Source organism: Canis aureus, chromosome 18, assembly GCF_053574225.1.
Source record: "Canis aureus isolate CA01 chromosome 18, VMU_Caureus_v.1.0, whole genome shotgun sequence".
NCBI lineage: Eukaryota > Metazoa > Chordata > Mammalia > Carnivora > Canidae > Canis > Canis aureus.
In genome coordinates this window covers 9,006,125-9,025,731 of record NC_135628.1, presented here as the reverse complement: position 1 = coordinate 9,025,731, position 19,607 = coordinate 9,006,125, and the positions used below count along the sequence as shown (strand labels likewise).

Sequence of the window (19,607 nt, the reverse complement as noted above, 5' to 3'; positions counted from 1 at the left end):
TCTTAGTACCCCCTACCCTGTGTAGGAATTCCCTTTGCAACATCCTTGACCTGTGTCCTCGGCCTCTACTCAGTAGCTTTCAATCATGAACTATCATGGAATTCCTAATTATCCTGCCTCTGATGTTACACTAATGCCTTCATAGGGAGTTGGATGGTCTTTATTCTCTGTAAGCTTTTAAGTTCAAACATTTACCCAGTTGGACGATTACAAGAATAGAGCAGAATAAGTCTGCATTGTAAAAATCAAAAGAAATGTAATTTATGATAAGATATCAGTGAGGAGAAATTTGCATTAAACCGTATATTTGACAGCATAAAACGAAAAGCAGATTTGTAAAATTACCTATGTGCTTGTGTAGCAAAGGACCTATATCCATAATTCTAGTCCAGGCGCACAGTATAGTAAGTAGGGCCACATCTTACTAGAGACTGAGGACACTTTTGTCAGACTGCAGAATGCATACACAGTAAATTGTGAAAACTGTAGATACAAACTGTGAATAATTAAAATGTTTTAACTGATTGGCATGACTTGTTTGGACTGTGCTTTAAAAAGTAGTTGGATGTGGTGGGGGGAAGTAGTTATATTTCGAATACTTCAAAAGCAGAACATGATGAACTGAGACGAGTTTCAACAGTGTTCAAACTCCTATGAATAAGCCGTCTGTTTATAACTTCAGCCTGAAAGATTAAATAATTTATATGCTCACAGATATTCATTCCTTTTTTTAGGATGCTCACGAGTTTGATCTCCTCAAAATAAAGTCAGAACTTGGTAAGTTTGATTCAGAAGTTGTTTTCCATGATGTGGCATTTTTATACACCATCCTGTAAGCGATGCCTGTGTTCGGTGTCGTGATGGGAGGGTGCACAGCCAAAATGTGTCTCTCCACAGATGGTCTCAATGGGACCGCCTGAAGCGGTGATTCACAACCATTTTGAACTGTAATATTCAAGTACGGTTTTTTATTTCATATGGTCTTTCTTCTTTCCTACATATATGAATGCTTCAAATAAAATACAAGCTACCGGTTAGTATCCATCATAAATAAGGTGGAAGGGGCTAATGGAAAGACCATGGATTTTGATGTCAGACTAGAGTTCATATTCCAGCTCCAGCACTTACTGGCTGTGTGACATAAGGCCTCAGGTCAACAGAATGTGACAGGGAGTAGATAATGTATATAAAACACCTACTGTACTGCTTGGCAGTGTAGCTGGATTATTTATTTATCACAGATGTACCCAGGTGCATCATTCTCAGTATCCCTATGATGGAAAGATTAGGGGCATGAAGATGTAAATTACTGACTCGCTAATGGATCAAAGACAGTAGAAAGCCTACTTCCCATTCCTCAGTTCACTGACTGCTTTCCTAGACTCTGGTATGTGTTACTTTTCTTTGCTCTTCTTACAGACATGTATGTACGTCAAATGCTGGTTCTACCCACCCACTGGCTATTCAACCTTGGGCAGTTTCCTAATACATGGCTATGATAATACTACCTATGTTCTGCAAAAGCTAAACGTATTAATACATGGAAACTGATTAGAACAGTGCCTAGCACATAAGCCCTATAAAAGTATTGGCTGTTACAGTTTGGTATCTATTATTATGCTTTGTAATCAGACTGCCTCTTCAGGTTGGTTAATAAAGAGAAGTGACTCAGGCACTTGGGTGGTTCAATTGGCTAATTGTCTGCCTTTGGCTCAGATCATGATTTCAGCGTCCTGGGATTGAGCCCTGCCTTGGGCTCCACACTCAGTGTAGACTCTGCTTGTCCATCTTCTGCCCTCTCCCTGCTCATGTCTCTCTCTCTCTCTCTCTCTCTTTTCTCTTTCCCCCCTCTTTCAAATAAATAAAATCTTTTTTTTTTCTTTTTATTTATGATAGTCACAGAGAGAGAGAGAGAGGGGCAGAGACACAGGCAGAGGGGGAAGCAGGCTCCATGCACTGGGAGCCCGTCGTGGGATTCGATCCCGGGTCTCCAGGATCGCGCCCTGGGCCAAAGGCAGGCGCCAAACCGCTGCGCCACCCAGGGATCCCAATAAAATCTTTTTTAAAAGAGAAAGAGAAGTGGCTCCTTTAAAAAATCATAACAGTGCAAAAATGAGTCTGACTGATTCTAAAGATTGTATAAACTGTTGTTTTCAGGATTAAATTTCTACCAGCAAGTGAAACTGGTCAATTTCATTCGGAGACAAATTCACCAATGTAGATGTTATGGCTGCCATGTGAAATTCAAATCCAAAGCAGAGTTAAGGACTCATATGGAAGAAGCTAAACATACATCACTGCTTCCTGAAAGAAAGACCTGGGATCAACCAGAGTGAGTGCTACTCAACCACACATATACTTCTTTACTCTATATCCCTTACTTGTTCCTTTATTCAATTTCTCCAAACTTAAATAAAAGAGAAATATGTGTTTATTTTTTTTAAAAAAGCAAAAATCTTAGAAAACTTTTTTTTTTAAGATTTTACTTATTTATTCATGAGAGAGAGAGAGAGAGAGAGAAAGGCAGAGACGCAGGCACAGGGAGAAGCAGGCTCCATGCAGGGACCCCGATGTGGGACTCAATCCCGGGACTCCAGGATTGCGCCCTGGGCCAAAGGCAGGTGCTAAACCACTGAGCCACCCAGGGATCCCAAAAACCTTATTTTTAAAGGAATCCCCCTTTTGGGATCCCTGGGTAGCCCAGCGGTTTAGCGCCACCTTCAGCCCAGGGTGTGATCCTGGAGACCCAGGATCGAGTCCCACATCGGGCTCCCTGCATGGAGCCTGCTTCTCCCTCTGCCTGTGTCTCTGCCTCTCTCTCTCTCTGTCTCTCATGAATAAATAAATAAAATCTTTAAATAAAAAAAGGGGGATCCCTGGGTGGCGCAGCGGTTTGGCGCCTGCCTTTGGCCCAGGGCACGATCCTGGAGACCCAGGATCGAACCCCATGTCGGGCTCCCGGTGCATGGAGCCTGCTTCTCCCTCTGCCTGTGTCTCTGCCTCTCTCTCTCTGTGTGACTATCATAAATAAATAAAAATTTAAAAAATAAAAAAATAAAAAATAAATAAATAAATAAATAAATAAATAAAGGAATCCCCCTTTTATATGTGTCACTAACTCTCAGATATTGTGGCATGAAGATAAAGATGAGGTATAGATTTTTTTCATTATAGTTTATTAACAATATTGTAAGCATTTTTCTATATCAATACATATCAGTTGCATTATTTTTAATGATTGCCAAATATGCCATTCAGTAGATATACCCTAATTTGCTAGATACTGAGGTTTGTTTCTTGCATTTTACTCTTATGAATAGTAATACAATGAGTATCCCTATGCCTATCTTATTGCACACTTACCCAATTTTTCATTTAAATAAACTCCTAGAAATAAAATTACTATGTCAAAGCACAACTATTAGAGCTTTTGGTATATATTTTGCATCTTAGCATTTTATAAATGTTAGGCAGTTGGTCCACTGATCCGTACCTACACAGAAATAACAAAAATTACTTTGTAGCTATATTGGAACAATAAATATAGCCTATAAAAAGTATGATACACTCTGTGTTTTATCAGGAAAAAGAAATCCTACAGTGGGGATGTGTTCTTCAAAGGGCATCGAGCCTAATCTATAATAGTACTTAAACAAATTTTTTAAAGATTTTTATTTATTCATGAGAGACACAGAGAGAGAGAGAGAGAGGCAGAGACACAGGCAGAGGGAGAAGCAGGCTCCTTGGAGGGAGCCTGAGGTGGGACTCAATCCTGGGACTCGAGGATCACGCCCTGAGCCAAAGGCTCAACCACTGAGCCACCCAGGCATTCCCAGATTGTGAGTTTTATGGGTACATCAAGTATAGGCTGAATGGGCAGCTAGCAAGGATGCTAGTGAGATTGACATCAGCCAGTAAAGGTTAAAGTAAAAGTAATTCCAAAGTTGACACCCATACCACCTTCGCAAAATGCTGTTGGAATTGTGGGCAAAGAAACTTAGCAGAATTAATGTGTATGTTCAACTGCTAGAAACTTTTCTGGATATTTTATAGTTTGATTATTCACTGTATCTGTGGTTGTTTTCAGGTATTATTTTCCAACCTATGAAAACGACACTCTACTGTGTACACTGTCTGATAGTGAAAGTGACCTGACGGCTCAGGAACAAAATGGAAATATTACCATCATCAGTGAAGATACATCTAAACTGCATGCTTTGAAACAAAGCAGTATTTTGAACCAGTTGCTACTACATGAGGGCTTGAAAAACTAGAAGAAAATACCACAGAAGCAACTTTTCATGTTTTTCTCTTATGAGACAAACTCAGAAAAATAGTTTAAATTTGGACATCAGCAAAGGGTTAGTCCTTGGTGAAACAAATTTTTTTAAAAATACTTTTCAAAAAATAACCTGAGGACTTTTTGTATTTTTGGCTGTAAAACTCTACTATATGATCATTATAAGTGATCTCATTTCATTATACTTGATTGATTATCTGTAATAAGAAGGACCTGCAGGGTACCTGGCTGGCTCAAGTGGTTGAGCATGTGACTCTCAATCTCCAGGTATGAGCTTGAGCCCCATGTTGGATGACGAGATTATCCCCCCCAAAAAAAGTTTTTAAATAAGGAAGACATACAAATCACAAAGAAATGAAATGTTCAAATTATTTATAAAGTTAATTTCAGCCAGTAATTTCAATTTCCTCTCCCACACTCTTTCTTCATCCAGCAAGTCACAAAATTTGACTATTTGTGTAAACTGTAGAAGTAGTGACCAAAAGAAAGGAAAAATGGTCAAAGACCTGGAGAATGTACAAATTGGAAACTATTTCAGAAAAGTCAAGATCTGACTCTATTATTATTACTGCTTTCTGCCTAATGTAACCAAACTCCCTATAACTGGACATCAAGCCTCTTGTCTTCTGCAATGCATATATCACTAACAGATCAATGCCATTTTTAAAAAACAAACACATACCATTATGACATCTAACAAAATTAACAATAACTTCTTAATATCTTATGTTTTCAGTTTTCCCTAGTTGTCTCAAAAATGTCCTTTTGAGTAATATCGGTTATAGGAAAAATATTGTATGTTTCCTGATTAGATGCACTGAGGAAGAGAAAGCATCATGCTTGAGGAATTCTTCAAAAAATGCATAATGTAAATATAACAAAGAGATAGTAGTCAAACCCAAGTTGAGGGACAGTCTACAAAATAATCAGCCTTTATTCTTTAAAAGTCCAGGTCATGAAAAACAAAGACTGAAATACTATTCCAGATTAAAGAAAACTTTAGAGATACGACTACATGTTATACTGGATTGGATTCTGGACCAAGAAAAAAAAAGTTTTTTTCCTGTAAAAGATCTAGTGGGACAAATGGTACACTTTAAATAAGGTCTGTAGCTAATGTTAATTGGTATTAATTTCCATATTTTGATAATTGTACTGTGGTTATATATGAGAATGTCCTTGTCTTTAGTTAATACACAGTGAAAATTCGGGGTAAAGAGCATTTTGGCTGCAACTTACTCTCAAAAAAACAATGTGAATATGTAGAGAGAAAATGCTAAAGTGAATGTAGTATATTGTTAACATTTGGTTAGGTGAAGGTTATATAGCAATTCTTGGTACTACGGCAACTTTTCTGTAAGTCTTAAATGCTTTTATGGTTGGTTTGTTTAAATCAGGTCCCAGGTGAGATCCATATATTGCATTTGGTTGGCATGGTTCTTAAGGGTCTTTTAATCTATACAGTTCCTGTTCCGTTCCTTTTGAAATGGCACTTTTTTGTTAAAGAAACTGAGCCATTTCTCTCCCTTTCTGAATTTGGATGATCATATGTTCTTTGTATCATGTAACGTGTTCCTCTATCACCCATTTTCCCTGCATACTGGTAGATGTAAGAAATTCCAGTAAATTTGTGTTCAAACAATTTTTTTTGCAAGAATAATCTATAAGTACTGTTGTTGTTGCATCATATCAGGCATATAATACCCCATGTGCCAGTTTTAGAGATTTTAGAGCTAATAGTCCATTCAGGTATCAGTCCATGCACCATTATAAAGTTCTCCATCAGTCTTTTATCTAACTAGTTTAGTGTTCATTGTAATTGTTATCTATTATTTTTTCTAGTGTCTTCAAAATGATGATATTTTCATTCTCTCATTTCTTTTACAGTCAGTCTTTACACAGCATGTGTACTGTAGAGAACTGTAGTTTGAAGTTCTAGTTTTCAACTGTTGATACCAGCCTATGTAGGCAGTACCCAAAGACTAATCTTGAAGTCATATGGCCTGTCAAGAGTCCCAAGAGTAATCTCCCACCATGTGATCCAGAATTTACTGGATTTGTGAATTTAATAGGCTCTGACCATGGCTTTAGATTTCTAAGCCTCCAGGTTTGCAGATATCCACACCAGTTTTTTATTAAAAAAACAAGCAGTGAAGGAGCACCTGGGTAGCTCAGTCAGTTGAACATCCACCTCTTGGTTTTGGCTCAGGTCAGGATCTCAGATTCGTGAGATTGAGCCCCACTGCAGGCTCTGTTCTCAGCAGGGAGTCTGCTTGGGACTCTCTCCCTCTGCCCCTTTCCCACTCTAAAAAAAATAAATCTTAAAAAAGAGAGATAGAAAAAAGCAAAGACATAGAAGCCTTACTATAATGGAAAATGCCTAAGTTAAAGATACAATTGCATTAAATTATTCTAAAAGATTAAGAAGATAGTTAGTCCTAAACCTAGAACCTTGTGTGTCTAGGAATCAGATTTGTTCAGGAAATCAGGGAATGTTTAGAATGTTTCTAGAATGTACTTCAGTTTTAGAACAAGAACAATGAAGGAATGAGAACAAAATTAAGAATAATTAAGCTTGTGAAGGAGAAAGATTTTTTTGGAGATAAAGTTGAGATCTTAGAGAACAGATCAGATGGATATAAGAGGAAAAATGAAATTGAAGGACAGATAAAAGGGAAAAGATGATGTACTTAGGTTTAATTCATGTAAGAGGTTATTTTTAAATTGAGTAGATGTTTTGGAGGTTTGGGTTTTTTTTGTTTTTTTTTGTTGTTGTTGTTGTTGTTGTTTTTTAGCTCAGAAATAATAACTTGGTCCCAAAAAAATCAAACAAGAATAGAAGCAAAATTTCAGCCAACTGTGCTGACTCTCAGAGGGAGCAAGAATATAGACCACTACTGGAAAGTACTCTCTTAGAGCTACACAGAGAATAGAGACTACTTGCCAAAAACTATTGGGAAGTCCTCATTAAAGGCTGGGACACTGATGCCAAGTGTACCCCAAAAGGCTGGACAGTTTGAAAGGGGAGGATCAGTCAGATGAAAGTACTCTACTCAAGGGATTATTAAATGGTGGAGGTGCCATCTCATCTCTGGTGATAAGGTTGTTTGTTCCCTTCCTGATATGGAAAGTAGGGGATGTTGAAAGAGGGGGGAGATACCTTCATAAGGAAATTTAGGATCTTGTTTTCAGGTAGATAGGATACCACAGAGAGGTCATCCTATGCCTACTTTTTCTCAGTTGCCTTCGGCTCAAAATAATCCTTATGCCAGAGTGGCAAAGATTGGGGTGACATATTCTGATCTCCTACAGTCCCGTATGTCACCCTGAGAGAAATAACAGTTGATTCTTCCCACAGAAATGGTTAAAGCATGTTGCCAGTGCTAACCTCTTGGAGGACACTCCTCCCAATCAAGTTTAAGTTTACAGGTCAGGGACTTGAGCATCCTGGTGAAGCTGAAATCAGGATACCACTGAGTCTCTGTTATGGAAGGTGCAGTGTTCTGGGAGCATCATTTTATCTTGGTAATTACTTGAAGATCTTGGTATTGATTTGTTTTCTTCTGTTTAAGTATGTTGGTGTTAAGAATTTTGATGATACTCTTTTAAAACTGAGGTATACCAGGGGCACCTGGGTGTGGTGCATTCGGTTAAACGTCCAACTCATAGTTTCCACTCAAGTCGTGATCTCGGGGTTGTGAGATCAAACCCCAAGTCAGGCTTCACGCTTAGCACAGAGACTGCTTGAGATTCTCTCTCTCCCTTACTCCTCTGCCCCTCCCTCAGTTTTCACTCTCTCTAAAATAAATCTTTTCAAAAAATCCTTTAAAAAGTGAGGTATGCCAGAAATTTGGTGTATAATTTAACTTTTGAGATTCTGATAAAAGCCACACCAGTGGTTCTCGTGAGACCCTGTCCAAGTTGCTGAAAGAACCACAGTGCTATCCAAGGCGTGAAGAACCCATCTAATTCAGAACAAGCACAATCAGAAGGATGAGTTTAACCCAAGCATATAAGAGAATCTAATCTTTTAACTTTTTCTCCCTGGGAAATTCACAATGGTAGAGGGGTCATATTTAAATCGGGGGACATCAATATTTGACTTTTTTTCTATGGAAGTATCTTTATATCGTCATAATCTCTTTTCAGAGCTTCTCTGATAGACTGACCAAACAACATAGTTAGACATAATTAGGACTGCAGAGTGAAATGAGAAACTTTCAGCTGGGATTCAGCATGGCCCTGGAATTATTTCATTCACTGAATTACCTTGTGAGGGCAATAGCTATTCTCTTTCAACCATTCGGATGGGAAGAGTAGGGGGATATGCTCATGGTGGGAGCAGCACTGTCAGGATAGATTGCTGATCTTCTACCAAGGAGAAGATCACACTCTTGGTTGGCCTTGAGCTTAATGGTTAAGCCCAATGAGCTATGAGAACAAAAACCCTGGGAGTATTGGAAAGGGGAAACCCCTTTCCCTAGCATCATGTTTCCATAATAAAAGGAATTCTTAACAATAACTTGCTTGGTTTCTTTCTGCTCTCCTGTTACTGCTATGAACAAGGAGAATGAATTTTGACTAGAACAGGAACTAGGCATCTATGACTCAACCCCTCCCTCCCCGCACCCCTTTTTCTCTTTTGGATCTGTCTACAGAGAGAGCACATCCTGTTCTCCTCCTCCATTCTGCAAACTTTAGAGTGGCAGGCTCTGCCTGTGACGTTGGAGGCCTGTGGTTACCCACCACTGTCTGTGACTGGATAAACCCGCCTGACTTTGGGGTTCATCGTTAGTGCTCACAACTATATGCCATGCTCTCCAATGGCATCTTTATTAGCAGTAAAGGTTATATTTCCTCTCTGTCTGCTTGACTCATGTATCACCTGTCCCCCTAAAAGGTACACAGTATCAGGGGATGGTAGGTACAATCAGGATTAGTAGGAAACCACTTCTTGGAGAGTTACTGGGAAATACTCTTAAGCCCTGCTGGTCAGGAGGCAAAACAGACTTAGTTCCAATCCAGGACTAAGGCTGGGCAATAAAGCCAGAGAATTCTAGGTTATCCTTGGTGAGCTAGCTGCACGTATACTTTTTGAAAGACCATTAGAACTAGGGTCTTAGGTTGAGTTCCACGAAAAATGTACCTGAAGGGCAGCCCGGATGACTCAGCAGTTTAGCACCACCCTCAGCCCAGGGTGTGATCCTGGAGACCCCGAATTGAGTCCCACATCAGGCTCCCTGCATGGAGCCTGCTTCTCCCTCTTCCTGTGTCTGTGCCTCTCTCTCTCTCTCTCTCTCTCTCTCTCTCTCTCTCTCTCTCTCATGAATAAATAAAATCTTCAAAAAAAAAAAATGGACCTGAAGATAACTTGAGTGCAGATCATTTATTTCACAGGTAAACTCAGAAAATGTAAAAAATGAAATGGAAGGAATGCAAAAGTGTGCACTAATGAAGAATTACTGCTGTGGGAATTGAACCTCAACCTTTCCGAGGACTTGTAGGGGATTGCATAGCACACATAGTGTGGCCCTCCACCCAATTCTGCCACCAAAGGGCAAAAAAAAAATGGGATATTCATCCACCAACCCCCAATGGTCATGGATCTAGGACTGTTCCCACAGTATAAATTGCCTGGCACTCCCAGCCTGCCTTGCACAGATCTAGTGCCTTTACACAGACTGAGGAAGCAGTAGTGCAAAAAGACACTAACAGTAACTGCTACAACTATAGATGTTGTGTGACCATAAAAGCAATGTTTTATGTAGAATTTAGCAAGCCTCACAACTTTTCCTTGTATCATCTGACCTGCCCCGCAAAACAGTGTTATGAGCTATCTAGTCAGGAATTTTTATCCTCATTAAGAGTAAAGAAATGATAAGAAAACTGAGAAACAGAGATGGGGACTTGTCCAAAAGAAAAAAGCCCCACCAAGTATTTTGTATTTTAATGACAAAATAATATATGGGAACTTAAAATGAAATAAAGCCAAGTCCCGAACTTCTTTACAGAATGGAGGAATAGCAATTCTTTTTGAAAGGACAGACTTAAATTTGAATCAGAACAAGACTAGATCCTTTAAAATGTAATGCTTTGCTGACTTCATATGCAGAATTAACACACCAGTCCACTTCCATCAAGGGCATCAAACTGCAGCTATTGTTTACCTGGTCTGTAAAAAATAGCCACCCTACATCCTTGAAGTTTAATTCAACTCTTTCAATAAGCTTTAGATGATGGATAGCTAGAGGATTAAACCAGGAGCTGCAGTTGAACTCTTATGCCTCATAATTGATACTTTGAAAAGCTAAAACATGCTCACTTCCTGATAATAGCAATTTGCAAGATTGAATGACATTGCAAGCATATTAATTCAAACTGAAAACATTCAGCTAAGTTAATATTAATTTCAAAGTGTTGTAAGATTCAAGTGATGCTGAGTTCTTGTGGGCTTATAAAATTAGGCTACAGAAAACAGGATTTTTTGAAGATAATTTCAGTCAGTTGACTTGGATACAGGGTGAGCAGTAAATCAAGCTAATGAAATCATAGGCTTTCATTTTGGTGTTTTCATCACTTGGAAAACAGTAGAAAAGCAAAAGAATATGCTGTGGTAAATTGTAAAAACTAAAAAAGAAAAATGGAAAGACATCCAAAACCAAAAATTCTTAATCTCCTACTCTCGCAAAAGGCAACTCATTCCAAAACCTCCATCATTGTCTACAAAGATAATATCCAAAGCCTGTCACTTGAGACTTCTTAGAATCTGGACACAACTACCTCCTCCATCATCCAATCCATCACTAGGTCCAGTCAATTCTATCCCCGAAATGCATCTCCGTCTGTACCACCATCACCCTGGACTGAACCACTGCAACAGTCTAGTAGTTAGCCTTCCTCCTTCCTTCCTGGCTCCTCCAGTCTGCCCTCATAGCAGCTAGAGTGATTTTTAACAATGCTTCCATGGTACAATGAATTTTGGAGTTACTTGCCCAGCATCCACTTCCCTTTTCTTTCCTAATTGTTTCCAAATTGTTTTGGGAGGACCACTCCACCCTCACTAAGTATCCACATGCCATTTGGGATTGACCCCAGCCCTAGCGTCAGGAAGGAGGGAATCCTGACTAGAGTTAGAGCTTCACTGCAGGTATTGAGGTGTGTAGAGATACGCCCACTGTGACTGGTCCAGGCTGATCCAAACCCAGTGAAGGTGGGGGATTCTGTTAATTGGCCTACAGAAGCTAGACTCTCCCTCTCCTTGCAAAAAAAGAAACAGGTACCCTGGTTGCAGCCCAAACCATCTTGCCATCTTGGGAGAAAGTAGGCCAAGACAAGATGGCAAGATGAGGAATGGCAAATTAAAATGAAACCAGAGTCCTCACCTCAAGACCATCCTCCTCTGGACTTTTCAGGTATTCGGGTCAATAAATTCCCTCTATTGCTTAAACTGCTTAAGCTGGGTTTTCTATTACATACAGTGAAAGTGTCTGAGCTTATACACATGGCTTCCCGTTGAACGTGGAATCAAGTGTAAACTTCTTACATCACACCCAAAACCCTCATGATTTGGACCTGGCCACTCTCCTGCATGCCCACCACCTTCAGGCAACCAGGCCTCCTCCAATAGGCAACACTTCTTCCCACCTCAGCTTTTTTGCACATGTTCTGTCTGTATATTCTTGTGTGGACTCTTTACATGACTGTCTTCTTGTTATCCAGGCCTCAGCTTCACCATCACATGCTGGTCCCTTCCACTTCAGAGTCCTACGCTATCTTGGTGACTGCCAGTGCAGTTTCACTTTCAGCAACCCCATGAGAAAAGAACTGGGGGAAGGTCAGGCTATGAGTTGGAAATAGTCTTGGTGCCACAAGCCAACATGCATTTGGTTTCTCCCCACGCTTGCCTCTGAGGAGAAAATTATAAATGTATGGGGACATCACATTTTTCTGGGGTTAGGATGGAGAATTTTATTCCCAAGAATGCCAAGAGGCTGCTTGCCATGAGACAAAAGCTGGACTGCACCTTACTGCCGGCTCTGTGGGATCTAGAAGGCCTGCAGGAAGCTGGTGCAATAGCACATGAGAAGGTAAGAGATCCAGAGAGCAGCAAGTCAGGAGAAGACTGGAGAGAGATTGCAGGGCTCAGAGAGAGGACAGGCTCTTCAGCACTGGAGGGAGGGTGAAGAGAACTTTGAAGATATATTCACGGACAGCAACACATGGTGTACTGGTGTCTTCCCTAAAAATGTTCCTGGGGAAACAAAAAATCGGGTTCCCAGGGAAAAGGGGAAATGGAGAGTTACTGTTAGGTGATTACAGAGTTTCTGTTTAGATAACGACAAAGTTCTAGAAATAGATAATGGTGATAATTGCACAACATTGTGAATTTTTTTAAAGGGGTGTTGGGGAAGAGCAGAGGAAGAGAGAATCCTAAGCAGGCTTCATGCCTGGTGCAGAGCCCCATGTGGGGCTTGATCTCACCACCCCAAGATTATGACCTGAACCGAAATCAAGAGTCAAACTTAACCGACTGAGCCACCCAGTCACCCCCAACATTGTAAATTTAATTAATGCCACTGAATTATTTATTTTAAAATGTTCAGGGATGGGGATCCCTGGGTGGTGCAGCGGTTTGGCGCCTGCCTTTGGCCCAGGGCGCGATCCTGGAGACCCGGGATCAAATCCCACGTCGGGCTCCCAGTGCATGGAGCCTGCTTCTCCCTCTGCCTGTGTCTCTGCCTCTGTGTGTGTGTGTGTGTGTGTGTGTGTGTGTGTGTGTGTATCATAAATTTTAAAAAATAGAAAAAATAAAAAAATAAAAATAAAAAAATGTTCGGGGATGCCTGGATGGCTCAGCAGTTAAGCCCTGCTTTTGGCTCAGGGCATGATCCTAGAGTTCAGGAATCGAGTCCCACATTAGGCTTCCTGAGGGGACCTGCTTCTCCCTCTGACTATGTCTCTGCCTCTCTCTGTCTTTCATGAATAAATAAATATTTTTATTTTATCTTTTTAATATTTTATTCATTAATTCATGAGAGACACAGAGACAGAGAGGCAGAGACACAGGCAGAGGGAGAAGCAGGCTCCATGCAGGGAGCCCGACGTGGGACTTGATCCCTGGTCTCCAGGATCACGCCCTGGCCTGAAGGTGGCACTAAACCGCTGAGCCACCTGGGCTGCCCATAAATAAATATTTTTATTTTTTTTTAGATTAAATGTTCAAAATTATCTATTTTGTATTATGTATATTTTATCACAATAAGAAAAATATTTTAAAAATAAGCTGAGGGGATCCCTGGGTGGCTCAGCAATTTAGTGCCTGCCTTCGGCCCAGGGTGTGATCCTGGAGTCCCCAGATCGAGTCCCGCATCGGGCTCCCTGCATGGAGCCTGCTTCTCCCTCTGCCTGTGTCTCTACCTCTCTCTCTCTCTCTCTCTCTCTCATGAATAAATTAAGAAATCTTTTAAAAAAATAAGCTGAAAATGAGCAAAGGTCTTGAACATTTTTCCAAAGGAGGTCAATAGGCACATGAAAAGATGCTCAACATCAGCATTCATTAGGGAAATGCAAATTAAAACCACAGTGAGATACCACCTCATAATGCCAATATATCACCTGTTAGAATGCCATCATCAAAAAGATAAGAGATAACATACTATAATGGATGTGGAGGAAAAAAAAAGCCTTGTGCACTGTTGGGACTATAAATTGGTACAACTGCTATGGAAAACAGGATGGAGGATCTGTAAAAAATGAAAAAGAGGGTCACCCGGGTGGCTCAGTCAGTGGAACATGTAACTCTTGATCTCAGGATTGTAAGCTCGAGCCCCAAATTAAATACAGAGATTACTTAAAAATAAGATCTTTAAGGAGCACCAGGGTGGCTCAGTCAGTTAGGTGTTCAAACTCATGCTTTTGGCTCAGGTCATAATCTTGAGGTCAAGGAATTGAGCCCTGTGTTGGGCTCCACACTCAGTGGGGAGTCTGCTTGAGATTCTCTCTCTCCCTCTTCCTCTGCCCCTACCCCTGCTCGTGCTCTCTCACAAATAAATAAAATCTTTTTTTTTTTTTAGATTTTATTTTATTAAAGATTTATTTATTTGAGAGAGTGAGAAAGACAGAAACAGTGCATGAGTGTGGGGGGGAGGTGCAGAGGCAGAAGCAGACTCTCCACTGAGCAGGGAGGGACCCTGGATCATGACTTGAGCTGAAAACAACCACTTAACTGACTGAACCACCCAGGCACCCCTAAAATAAAATAAAATCTTTAAAAAATAAAAAGAGACCTACCATATGATCCAGCAATTCCACGTCTGGGCATATATCCAAAGGAAATAAAAACACTAAATTGAAAATGTATCTGCACTCCCATGTTCATAGCCTCATTATTTACAATACCCAAGACATGGAAACAACCTAAGTGTCCAGCAATGGATGAATGAATAAAGAAGTTATGGTGTATATAAATACATACGTACAATGGAATATCATTGAGGCACAAATGCGCTTAGAGGAAGTCCTACTATTTGCAACAACATGGATGGACCTTGAAGGCATTATGCTAAGTGGAATAAGTCAGACAGAGAAAGACAAACACTGTATGATATCACTTACAGGTGGAATCTAAAACTCATAAAGAGATCAGACTTGTGGTTACCAGAGGCATAGTCTTAAGTTGGAAGGAGGTAGTCAAAAGGTACAAACTTCCAGTTATAAAATAAATAACTAGAGATGTACAACACAATAACTATAGTTAGCACTGCTGTATGATATATAGGCCGTTAAGAGAGTAAATCCTAAGAGTTCTCACACAAGGAGAATTTTTCTTTCCTTTTATTTTTAGTATATTTATATGAAATGACGGGTGCTAGTTGAACTTATTGTGGTAATCATTTCACAAAACATAAATTTTAAAAGAAATATTAATTTTTAATTATATAAATATTTATATAAATATTAATTTTGTTTTTAGTTATATAAAAATTAATTTTGTTTTTAATTATATAAATATTTATATAAATATAAATTTTATAAATATAAAATACACCATAATGCTGTATGCCTTAAAATTATACAGTGATGTATGTCAACTGTTTCTCAGTAAAACTGGGAAAAGCATTTAAAAAATAAGCTATATAAAGCAGGAACTAACAGTAGGCCAAGCAAACCAAGAAAGAGATCACATCAATCTTTATCAGGAGCTGATGAAAACTTGAACTAGGCCAACAAAATCAGGAAAAATTTGGAAGTAGAATGGTCAGGACCAAATGCCTATTATTTCGGACCTGCTGAATTTGAGGCATGTGGTGGACACTCCAACTCCCTCCTTCAGGATTGAGGCCCTCATTTCCCCACAGCTGGCCTGGGTAGAGATTGATAATGGCCCACAGCTTTATCCAGATATGGGCATTGCCCTTGGCCACATGGAGCTTCATTGTGCAGTGTGTCGTGGAAAGTTGAGAAGAAATGGTGACCAGAATGAGGGAGTGATGGACAGAGAAGGCAATCTAAGTGTTTCTGTTGGATTTGGCAACAGAGAGGTCTTTGGTGACTTTGGTAGGAATTTATTCAGAGGGACGAAGTCTGGATTGCAGGGAGATGGAGGCTACATGGGAGGCAATGAGGAGGGGCTAGGTCTGAGTCTTGAAGGAACAGTAGGAAGTAGGCCCCCGGAAGACCACCTGCCAGACAGGGAATAGGTATGAGCCAGGTAACCCAATCTGGGGAAGTCACCTCATCTAAATGGAGATCAGAGGAAGTTGGAGTGGGTGACTGGAAGGTAGGTAGTGCCAGCCATAGCTGTCTAAGTTGTAGGCTATGGAGTTTGAGCAGAATCAACCAAGCTGCCTCTACACATATGCCCTAGTTCCACTGGGTTTGGGAAGCTGCCCCCTAGTGGGAACTAGGCCTTCTCTCCCCTGACCACTGACATCAGTTGGATGATGTTTTGAGTGGTCCCTTGGACTCCATGTCTATGAATGCAGATGTAATAGATTTTCTGCAGTGAATTCCAGTAAGCTAGTTTAATTCCTTGATCAGTTTCTTATTCTTTCTTGTAAATTTGTCTCTAATATTTTTTACTTTTATTTTACTTATTTTCAAAGAACTCAATTCTGTTTTGTGTAGATTGTATGGGAAGTATTTATTTTATTTTTTTTAAGATTGAATTTATTTATTTATGAGAGAAACAGAGAGAAAGAGGCAGAGACACAAGCAGAGGGAGAAGCAGGCTCCATGCAGGGAGCTTGATATGGGACTTGATCCCGGGTCCCCAGGATCGCGCCCTGGGCTGAAGGTGGCGCTAAACCACTGAGCCACCTGGGCTGCCCGAAAGTATTTAATACATCCATCAAATTGTATCCATTATAACTTCTGCCATTGTAATTTTTCTTTTGTGAACATTGTTTTTGTCAAATCCAGTTTCCCTAGATAAATATCTACAGATATAAATTTTATCAAGACAACTTGATCTTTTTTTATTCTCTAACAAATTGTAGAGTGTGAAATTTTAACCATTATCAGTTCTTTTTTTTAACTTTTTTAAAAATTTTTTATTTATTTATGATAGTCACAGAGAGAGAGAGAGAGAGAGGCAGAGACACAGGCAGAGGGAGAAGCAGGCTCCATGCAGGGAACCCGACATGGGATTCGATCCCGGGTCTCCAGGATCGCGCCCTGGGCCAAAGGCAGGCGCCAAACCGCTGCACCACCCAGGGATCCCTTATCAGTTCTTTTTTGAGGCAATTATTCCTTCTAATAAAATTCATTATGACTAGGAAAAACAATTCCTCTGTAAAAACCTGTTGTCAAAGCTTCTGGAGTTGGATCTGTGTTCTTTTCGAATGTGCCCCAAAAAGGCAGGACTCAAGACAACCTTGTGGTAGGCCAGTTACAAATGGAGCAACACAAACTTCATAGTGAAATTTAGTGCATTTTACCAAGGACATTCTGAGGCACTAAAGACTCTTTCTTTTTTTTCTTTTTTTTTTTTTTTTTTCCTCATCATGTCCCTACTCTGTAATGAATGAATGGTTTCAGGTCTGGAAAGAATCTGGCTTAATAACATATAAGATAATTTTCCTTTTTGCACACTATTCTTTTCCTTAGAAAGTGACAACATGGTGATTTTAAATCTCCCTTGAAACCAATGACGATGTTAGGGGATCCCCGGGTGGTGCAGCAGTTTGGCGCCTGCCTTTGGCCCAGAGCGCCATCCTGGAGACCCGGGATCGAATCCCACGTCGGGCTCCCGCTGCATGGAGTCTGCTTCTTCCTCTGCCTGTGTCTCTGCCCCTCTCTCTCTCTCTCTGTGTGACTATCATAAATAAAATTTTAAAAAAAGAAACCAATGACGATGTTAATCATTTTATTTATTTATTCATTCATTCATTCACTTATTTATTTAGAGAGGGAGAGAGGCAGGGGATGGACAGAGAGCGAGAGACACTCTTGAGCGGGGCTCAAAGTGAGGCTCCATATCATGACTCTAAGATCATGACCCTGAGAATGTGACTTGAGCCAAAGTCAAGAGTGGGAGGCTTAACCAACTGAGCCACAGTAGCGCCCCAGTTAATCACGTTTTTTAAATACCTTCATTAGTCAAGGTCTTTCTTTCAGCAGCATTTCATTACCTCAGCCATGGAAAGGTTGTTATTAAAACCAACTCTCAGGACGCCTGGGTGGCTCAGCAGTTGAACATCTGCCTTTGGCCCAGGGCGTGATCCCAGAGTCCCAGGATTGAGTCCCACATCGGGATCCCTGCATGGAGTCTGCTTCTGTCTCTGCCTCTCTCTCTCTCTCTCTCTCTAAAAGGAAAAAAAAACAAAACAAAACAACTCTCACCATGGTGCATCAATAAGCAGATTTACAATTAGGTGAACCCTGTAAAATTCCTTTATTTCTAGCATTTGGGACCTGAGAAATGGCAAAGTCATACGGATCAAGCTAATATGATTGGTTTTAAAAGTTAATGTTGGAGGTAAAAATTATCTGGCAGCATACAACATACCAAGATGAAAACTGTCTCCATGTTAGGATAGAATAAGAAATCCTTGTCAGATCTACTGTCAGTCAGTAGACAGTCAGTAAACAAATAGTCTGTCTTGGCAGTAGATCTGACATCAAAGCCTAAAATGTCCACCAAGTCCATGTTTAATACAAATGAGGTGGGCAAGGCAGAGACACTGCAGTGACTGGAGACGTCCACCAGCACATCCTCCCCACCAGGGACTCACTGCTGGGATCCTGCTCATTTTCTGCTGCCAGTTATGACATCACAAACTCAGGCCCAGGTGTCAAATCTACTGTTTTCAGAAGAAGTCAGAAATCTGTATTTTTTTTATGTGAAAAATACTGATTTATAATTGTTGTCTGATGGCTCATTCCTGTTTATGATTCTTGATATAGATGGCATGATAAAATAGGATAACAAATTCATCATTGCATTGACTATAGACCAGTGTTCTCAAAAGAGAGATAGAAGGCATGCACTTGAGATATTTAAAATTTTTTATTTGTGTCTACTTACGGTATACATAATACACTAGAACCACAATACCTACATATTAAATCATAAAGAGTAATTTACAAAGAATGTATATAATTTGGAGAAAGAATGAGAATATCCTGAGAAAATATCTTTTAAAACATCTTACAGATAAAGGTATAGAATCAAAAAAGTTCCGGGAACCTCTGATGGAAACTATACCTCAAGAGTATGTCAGTAAGCCACAGTTCTCAAACTTGGATGGACTGAAAAATCTGGTTTCGGATGCCTATCCCTAGACCTCATACACCATAGTTTCTGATGCATTAGGTCTAGGGTGGGAATGAGAAATCTACCTTTCTAACAAGTGCCCTAAGTGATGTTGGGTCAAAAACCCATGAACCAGACTTCAACACAGACATATTGTTAGGAGTAGAGGCTCTTGAGTCAAAAGGTCCTGGTTTCAAATCTTGGCCCATATTTATCAGCCACTGGACTTTGAGAAAGTTAACTTTAACTTCTGAAAGTCACAAATTTCTCATGTGTAATATGGGAATAATACAAATGGGGCTACCTAAGAAGTTTGTGAAGCAATATTCAGCATGTAGGAGAGGTTAAATAAATATTAACTATTTTGTTATGATTGATTTATTCTCAAACTCTGTGGGAGGGATCTGAAGTGTTTCAGGGCAAGGTGAGCTGTCACCCTATTTCTTTTGTCATCCATCTTACAAAAAGCCTTTGTCTGAGCAGGACTCCTCCCTTTTATCATGACCTCCTTTGTCTGTTCTTTCTCAAATTCTTTTCCTCTTCAAAGGTGCC

At 40.0% G+C, this 19,607-nt stretch overlaps 1 protein-coding gene and 1 long non-coding RNA gene across 3 annotated transcripts in view; one reads left to right on the top strand and one right to left on the bottom strand.

Moving 5' to 3' along the window:
• Positions 1–8,822, top strand: part of ZNF277 (zinc finger protein 277) — a 109,047-nt gene extending 100,225 nt beyond the window's left edge. For both annotated transcript variants that reach the window (XM_077856139.1, XM_077856140.1), the window contains exons 10-12: positions 735–777; positions 2,158–2,332; positions 4,088–8,822. In XM_077856139.1, coding sequence (XP_077712265.1) covers positions 735–777; positions 2,158–2,332; positions 4,088–4,274 — 405 coding nt within the window. In that variant the 3' untranslated portion in view covers positions 4,275–8,822. The remainder of the gene's footprint in view (positions 1–734; positions 778–2,157; positions 2,333–4,087) is intronic.
• A 3,439-nt stretch (positions 8,823–12,261) lies between these two features.
• LOC144288557 (uncharacterized) lies at positions 12,262–18,509 on the bottom strand. The gene is made up of 3 exons (XR_013356506.1): positions 18,309–18,509; positions 17,932–18,105; positions 12,262–12,551 (listed from the first exon to the last, which is right to left on the bottom strand). It is a non-coding gene; the product is annotated as an uncharacterized LOC144288557 (long non-coding RNA).
• Between the last annotated feature and the right edge of the window lie 1,098 nt (positions 18,510–19,607).